Genomic DNA, 8642 nt, shown 5'->3' with positions numbered 1-8642 from the left:
TCTCATGTTCAGTGGCGGATCTAAAACAACAAATTGGGTATGCAAGTAGTAAATGTTATTAATAATTAAAAAAAAGACTAAAAATTATTTAATATCGAAATAAAAATTTACATGTGTTGTCGTCTATTGCTTATATTCTGGTAGTGATTAACAATAACTTCATCACTAACTTTTGAAAATATATCTTACTCTATATAAGTTTCTAAACAATCATTTAATAATCGATCACCCGTACTGTTACGTAGCTTGTTCTTCACAAAAGTCATTACCGAAAATGCTCCTTTCTACAGTAGCTGTCGCCACCGGGAGGATCAACACCAACTTAATAAGTAAATAGACATGATCAAAAACTTGATCTTTATTTGATCTCACCATCTCCTTAGAGATTTCTTTAAGATCCTTGAGTCCTTGAAATCTATCGTCTTCTTTCATATCGTAGATGTAGTTAAAAAGTTGATCACCAAGACGAACTGATTCAACACTTGAAAACTCACTAGGATAAAGTTTTGCAAGTGCAATAATGTTTTCTTTATCAAAAGATTTAAAATCATCAACGGGGCTCAAACTAGCCATATAAACAAGTAAATCCATACTAACCTCGTCAAACCGGTTCTTCAACTCTTGAAGTTGCAAATCAATGATCGTAACGAAGACTTCAATTCGAAAATGATGAAGATTTGTGGTGTGTAGTTTACCGCGTTTTTTTCTACCTGTCGGAACATATACATCTTCCATATTAGGAGCTTCAATGCAATTTTTTTCACAAAACGATATGACTGAACTTAAGAGAGGTTCCCACCCATTATCTCTTACTTGTTGTAGTCGTTGCCTGATCAATGTAACCAAAGACATGGCATTAACTATGTCTTGATCTTTTCTTTGTAAAGCGTTGTTCAAATCACTTTCCACACCAAAAATTGTCTTCATCAAATGTATCATAAATATAAAATCAAAAGACTCGAGTGAATAAGCAACAACATCCGCTTTTAGCCGATCATCCGAACTTGAAGATACATCTCCAATCTTATCAAGAACCTCACGTATCACAGGATATAAGGAAATAACATTCAAAATCAGTTTATAGTGAGATCCCCAACGAGTATCACTCGGTCTTCCCAAACTAAGTTCTTGATTCAATCCTTTGCCACTTTCAAGTTGATCATCATCAAATTCTTGTGAAACCTTTTGAGCTTGAGCTTCTCGTAACATTTCTTTTCTCTTACAAGAAACTCCATTGACATTCAATAAGTTTGTAAGTATCTCAAAGTGCCAACCACAATCTATGTTTTTTTTTGAAACTGCAACTAGTGTTAGTTGAAGTTGATATGCAAAACAATGAACATAGTATGCAGATGTGGTTTCTTTTTAGATTAGAGTTTTAAGGCCATTACTTTCACCCTTCATATTGCTAGCTCCATCATATCCTTGACCTCGAATTTTAGATGGACTTAATGAATACTCTGCAAGCAAAGAATAAATTGCCTTTTTAAGAGATAAAGTTGTGGTATCCGTGACATGTACAACACCGAGAAACCTTTCAACTATGTCTCCTTTCTTATCTACATACCGCAAGCATAAATACATTTGCTTGCTATGAGTTATATCAGTTGATTCATCTACCAATATTGCAAAGTAATCTTCACCAAGTTCTTTAATAATGACTTTAGTTGTTTCTTTTTCACAAGCGTGTATGATATCTTTTTGAATTGAAGGGGAGGTCACTTGTAAGTTCTTTGGAGCATTTTTCAATACAACTTTATCAACTTCCTCATTATGTTTTGCTAACCATTCAAGAAGTTCGAGAAAGTTCCCTTTATTACTTGATCCTTGACATTCATCATGACCCTGAGTTGGCAATCCTTGATGTAAAAGATACCTTATACAATGTATTGAGGCAAGCAAACGAGTGTGATACTCTTTTTGGGCTTGTGTTAATTGATGCTCAAAAGCACTTTGTATTGACTTTTTGGATTTGGTAAGCATATCAAACTTTTCTCTAGCTCGATTATGGATACTATTAATAGCTCCCTCATGTCTATCAAACCTATTTGGTATATTCAAAATTTTAAAGCCATTCATAACAAAAGCATCTCCACCTTTTCCACTGAATTCATCCTTATCCCTGAATAACTAGCATACAAAACAAAAAGCAACATCTTTAACAATACTATATTCAAGCCATTTATGTTTATCAAACCAACTAGGAATAAAGCGATGCATATAGCCTCCAAAGTCTTTTTGAGGAAATTGATGACTACGAGGTTGGCAAGGGCCTCTTTGCATATATTCTCTCCTTACTGCGTCTTGGTCGTTAGGATGATAATCAAGGATATTCTTTCTCATTCCGGGATCATGTGGAAGCGTATTTACATCAAATTGACTTTCTTTCTCCCGAGATGGAACTTTGGTGCTACCATGTGTGATATTATTGGGCGTCGAGGAATAATCATCTTGAGTTTTTGTTTTCTTTTGAGCATTAACAAACCAATCCAATGTCGCGTGTTTCTGCTTGCGTTTTCATAACTCGTTTTCATCTTCATTCATTTTATCGTCAAAAATAAATTTAACCTAAAAAGACTATTACGATTCATAATCTGGAAATAGAAAAACTCTAAAAGCTATAATCATAATTACCAGCCAAGATTAAAATAGTTGAAAACATAAATCACACTTTAATATTCAGTTATATATTTTATGTGTAAAATTTTCTAGTTATAGAGAAATTAATTTTATATAATATATGTCACTTGCTTTAACATAGAAAAAAGAACTGACAGGAAAACAACACATCTGCACATCCATATTTACACACAACATATTTACTTTCTTTATCATTATTATAAGAGGTAAATTTACTTGGTACAATACCCAAGAAAGTAATATAGTATTTAACTTGGAAACAAACACACAATTGCACAAACGAAGACACATAAGACATGATTATCAGTTCAAATAAAAGCAAACAATGAAGAGTCGATTACAACATCAAATAAAAGAAAACAAGACTGGTGAGATGCTTGTGGGTAAAAGAAAAACTAACCTGTAAAGAAAGAGGGCAGGAGCTAGAGACGATGGATGACAGATCAGCAAGGTATTATCAAGAAGGAAAAAGCCGACGATTCTCACTTTCTGATTGTGTCGAACTGACCGGCGATCGGAGAGACGAGACTATGATACTGTGTCCAACGGTTAGGGTTTTTTAGGTTTTATTTTTGTGATTTGTTTTCTTAGCTTCTAGTTCTTTTGATAAAAACTGTTAATATAGATTGGATAGGATTTGTGAAAAAAAATTTCGTTGGCTTTTTTATTGATGAAAAGTATTTCAAAAAAAAAAATCCTTCCAAATATAATTTAAAATAATAATTTAAAAGGAGTTTTAAACAGTTAAATGAGTTTGAAATGATTTTGAAATCGTTTAAATGTTAACACAAGATTCCTTGTGTTATTCTTATATCCCCCCCCCCATGCTCCCCGTAAAACATTGAAAAACAGTAAAAACATAGGGGTATTTACTCGCATTGTGTGTATTCGCGTTTAGTTATTACGATAAAATTGTCACTTTCGGCTAGAACGCAGGAAATTAATCGTGGCCTAATTGTTTTAAAGACATGATAATGTGTAAATATTATAATCTAACAATAATATAATTGTAATAACACTAAATAATATATAGAAAACTTACAACTATATATGAAAGATTATGATTCACCGTGAATGTTGGTAAGAAGATGGTTCGAAATTGAGAGAGAAATGTGAAGGATTTTGGATGTAAATTTGATTTGTGAATTGTGTTTTCGGTTTTGTACTTATATATGACTAATATTTGATGTGATATATGCATTGGAAGGCGTACTATCACTTTAAAATGTGTGACAAAGAGATAAAAAGTGGAGGATTTCAGTATGGAACTCTACCCGAGAAAAGGAGATTTCGGTGTAGACCGAAATCTGTTTTCGGCCCAAAGCAAGTGGCATGTGCGAGTGTTTTCGGTCCAGGCCGAGAACCATTTTCGGTCCTAGAAGAGGAAGGTTTGCGGAGATTTTCGGTGGGGATTTCGGTCCTCGCATTTGGCTCATATTTTTGGGATTAAATTCTCAATATAAAATGTTTAAATAACTAATAATATTATTTGACATAATGATTGACGTGTTTGACTTTTATTTAACTTGTTTGACTTTTGTTGACTTTTACAAACTTGAAAATAACGCGTTGTCACACCTATGGCCTCCATTGCTCTTACCATGAACACTATAAGTAATACCACCCAATGAACATCACCAATCACCCATATGTCATGCATAGGTCTTACCATGACACCATAAACACGTACTACCTACTAAACATCACCAATGACCCATATGGAATCTATTGGTCTTACCATTACACTATAAGCAACTACCACCCAATGGACATCACCAATGACCCATATGTCATCCATTTGTATTACCATGAAATTATAAGCAACTATCACCCAATAGACATCACTAATGACCCATATGTCATCCACTGGTCTTACCATGACACTATAAGTAACTACCACGCGAACAATGATGCATATGTCATTTATGGTTCTTATCGACTACCACCCAATGCACATGACTAATGACCCATATGTCATCCATGAGTTTTACATATTTAATAAATTGGTATTGACTACTTCTATTTGTGTTCAATAAGAAACACAAATATGCTTGCTCCCACATTTTTATATTTCTTTATTAGTTATAACTTTACAAAATGTAAATATTTCAAAAAATTTATTAAATTTTTTTTAAATGTACATCTATTAATTATATATTTTAATATTACAATGTTAATATTTTAGAAAACGGTAATTGTTAATTATGCGTTGGAGCCAAAATTTGGATGAAGATTTTGTAGTCGACACTAATTGACGATGCAATTTCCTTTTTTTACGATCCTCAAACTATTGTAGAATTAGTCCGCGATCAAAAATTCAAATTTCTTCACTTTCCACACCAAAAATTCGGAAATTGTAGTCGACACAAATATGCTTGCAATTGTATTCATTTGGTCACATTTATTTATTTATTTATTGTATCTGATTTACCATTGAACTTGTTGTAGGTGTTCATAGAAACCATTGAAACCAGCTATTGAAGGTTTCCAACAATTTATTATCTCCGGCAACTCTCCGGTCGTCTACTCCAGCGAGCCTCGGCAAAAATGAGTTTTTCAGGCGGACTTTTCTCAATTATATTTTATGTGTTTCATATGTGCATCGAAAAGTTATTAACATGGCATTGTAAGTGAAGACATCTAACTGGGGCAATTTATCGAACACGTTCTCTGCATCAAAAAGTTCTTAGTACAAATGAAGAAGACGACTGTTGATAAAACTGATGGTGGGTTCATAGAGAATCTACTGCTTCCTTAAGATTGTACAAAGAAATATCTCATGGTTTGAACAATCAAATTACTTTATCAAAATTGAACAAAATTTGTACCTGCTAGAACCCTGTGTGTCGACGGACGAAGGATTTTTCCCTGAAAGCTTGAGGGAAGAGAAAGACGGCAAGGACGGAGGTGGCTCCGGGTACGGAGGAAGAAGGTACCGCCGGTTAAGATTACCTGGAGGAGTATATCTCCAACAGCATTGCACGGGTTGATGGAGGGAGGAGCACTTCTCTGGTGGCTGACGGATGGGAAAGTGAAGGGGAGGAAGAAGCTGTTGAACTGTTGGAGGCGTTTTTTAGATTAGGGTAAAAGCGAGATTTTCACATAAATAAATGAATCATTCTGCTTCCACACATATCTAATCTCCAACCAATTGGAAGAACTTATTTTTGCCGGAGGCTCGCCGGAGGAGACGACCGGAGAGTCGTCGGATATAAGAAATTGTCGGAAACCTGCAATAGCCGGTTTCAATGGTTTCTATGAAGACCTACAACAAGTTCAATGGTAAATCAAATACAAAAAAAAGTGACCAAATGAATACAAAGACAATAGTTAATTACCCACATAAGTCATTTTCCCCCAAAAATTCAAATTAGCATGCTCCAACCAAAGTTTCAAGTTTTTTCGACAAAAAAATTTTATTCAGCACACCATGCCGATCATGAACCTACTTATTATTTCTTACGAAATAAGATTTCTTCATATGTTGTTTACACCATTAGCAGATATTCAATCCTTTCTTAAAACCCTAACCAAAGTGTCTTATTTTGTTTTACTAATCTACCTTGTCAATATTCATGATACCTTTGGCCAATAATGTAGACATTACAACATATGAGGAGCTGAAATATAACTTAGAGGAGGAAGTTAAAGATGAGGCTGCAAGCAACATCAAAGTGGTAATAATGTCACAACTAGCATTTTAGGCTAGGAAATTCTGCTCTCATGTAAGCATCAATTAGTGTAGGGCTTGTATCAACGCATTAAAGTTTACATTATGATTCCTAATGAGCCATGTATTGTTATAATGCAAATCTCTCTATGTATCTCAAATCTCTCCCAAATCTCTTTATGTATATCAAATCTCTCCCAAATCTCTCTATGTATCTCAAATCACTCCCAAATCTCTCTAAGTATCTCAAATCTCTCCCAAATCACTCTATGTATCTCAAATCTCTCCCAAATCTCTCTATGTATCTCAAATCTCTCCCAAATCTGTCTATGTATCTCAAATCTCTCCCAAGACTCTCTATGTATCCCCCTTGGTCGAAAACAACTCAAAACAGAAGGAGAAAACTCAAAGGAACAGGCCCATTCCGGAATACACTATTCATTGTTGGAGCCTCTCTTCTTGGTTTGGAACCCTCTTGGTACGAAACCCTTTTAGTCTGGAATACCTTCTAAGGAACCGGGAAGAATCGCATCTCAGAACTCCCCTGTTTCGGATCTCCTCGCAGCTCCGGAAGGCTTGACTCCGGAAGGTTCGGATCTGGAATGTATCGTGTGACCCGTGTAACATCCCGAAATATCAAGAGTATAGTTGAAGGGCTAAAAGAGTAAATTGGGAAAGAGTGACTCGGCGAGTCCATGGATGGACTCGGCGAGTAGAGTCGCGACTTTGTCGCGTGTCAAGTAGCCGACTCGGCGAGTCAATGAGATGGACTCGGCGAGTAGGCGCTGAGTGGAGAAAACCCTAATTCTCTGGGTTGAACCCTATATAAGGAACATTATGTTTCCTCCCCAGCCTCTTTATCACCCCCTTGAGTCCTAGGAACCCTAATTTCGTGGAGAAACTTTTGGGTTTTGAGCATTCTAACACTCCTATGGTGTACATGCAACCCTATAAACCTTGGATCTATGTTTTCTCTATTATACATGCAAATAAGAACATCCAAGGTATTATCCTAATCTAGCATACAAAAACTATGAATGTAACAAGATAGAATACATACCTCTTGATGTAGCTTGATGTCTTCAAGCTTTAAGAGCTTAGCCCCAATAGTGTGGAAGCCTCAAGTGGAATCACAAATCACCAAGACACCTTGGAATACTTTAGAGAATATGATCACTTGGTTCTCTCTAGTGAAATTGGCTAGCCCTTCTTTAGTGTATCCACACTAGTCCCAATTTCACCAACCAAAGACATCTTTATATAGTATGGAGGATTAGGGTTAAACCCTAATACCAATGACCTTTCATTTCCTAGGATCCATGGGTTAAACACTCCATGGACTATCCATGAAAGCTTAGCCCAACCTAAATGAACTTGGCCCATTCCATATATATAAGAGTCCATATTTAATTAGTTCCTTTTGATCACTTAATTAATTATAAATTAATTCTTCATCAATACTAATTAAATAATATGATTCCATATTAATATATTAGAACTTATAATATATTAATATTAATCATAAACATACTATTCTCAAAAGATTATCCATATAAATTGTGTCGGTGAAGTGCAACCCAAATGGACCATGCCGGGTCGGGTCAAGTACATACCAAATATAGTTATGGACTTAGACATTAATCCAACAATCTCCCACTTGGATAAGTCTAAAACTATTATTGCGTATGACTTCAAACCTAACTGGCAATCGTAGCTCTTAAAGCTGCTGTCGAACTCTGATCTTGTCAACGAACTTGTCCATTAGATAAGGGATCATATATTCCTCCATTCTAGATATCATATGGACTGAGACATGGATTAAAATCATTCTCTCTGTCCATTTGTTGTTTCCCGATTTCCGATTTATGAAGACTGACTAATTGAACAAATCAAATCAGTCCTGGCCCGGCCGAGCACTTCCATTTGTCATCATCAAATCATCGAGGGGCCCACAGATATCGCTTTTATCCCGAAGATAAAAGGAACGAATAAACTTCGACTCATATGGCTTGTTCTACTACTTGTTGATTCATACACAAAGGCACGTTTTATAACACCGAGTTACCGTATGCGTTTTACGTGCAATCAATGTACTATAGTAACAACTCATATCTCTAGGTTTGAAGAATATAAGATATTATCGTCTCATGATCACTCGTGATAAAATCCATGAAGTGATTCCAATGAGCGCGGGTTGAATCCAATACTCAGAACTTATGAGCACTCATGATTGTTGTAGCCTTGTCCAACACCTTAGACCTCTACAACCCATCATGACAGTCTTAATTCATATCTACTTCCAACATATGACCGACTGTGGATGGTTTGAATA

At 35.4% G+C, this 8642-nt stretch overlaps 2 protein-coding genes across 2 annotated transcripts; both read right to left on the bottom strand.

Annotated features, from left to right (window-relative positions):
* Nucleotides 1-237: 237 nt before the first annotated feature.
* Nucleotides 238-1209, bottom strand: LOC145064016 (uncharacterized). The gene has a single exon (XM_079011548.1). It carries the CDS (start codon nucleotides 1207-1209, stop codon nucleotides 238-240), a length of 972 nt encoding a protein of 323 aa, XP_078867674.1.
* Nucleotides 1210-1365: 156 nt separating this feature from the next.
* LOC145064006 (uncharacterized) lies at nucleotides 1366-6244 on the bottom strand. The gene is made up of 4 exons (XM_079011539.1): nucleotides 6203-6244; nucleotides 5789-5905; nucleotides 5593-5697; nucleotides 1366-2130 (listed from the first exon to the last, which is right to left on the bottom strand). The coding sequence occupies exons 1-4, from the start codon at nucleotides 6242-6244 to the stop codon at nucleotides 1366-1368; spliced, it is 1029 nt and encodes a 342-aa protein (XP_078867665.1).
* Nucleotides 6245-8642: the final 2398 nt, after the last annotated feature.

Source organism: Lactuca serriola, chromosome 1 (assembly GCF_051521515.1).
Source record: "Lactuca serriola cultivar US96UC23 chromosome 1, Lser_US96UC23_V15, whole genome shotgun sequence".
Classification (NCBI taxonomy): domain Eukaryota; kingdom Viridiplantae; phylum Streptophyta; class Magnoliopsida; order Asterales; family Asteraceae; genus Lactuca; species Lactuca serriola.
Note: the sequence above shows the minus strand (reverse complement) of the source record. Positions and strands in the feature narration are given on the sequence as shown.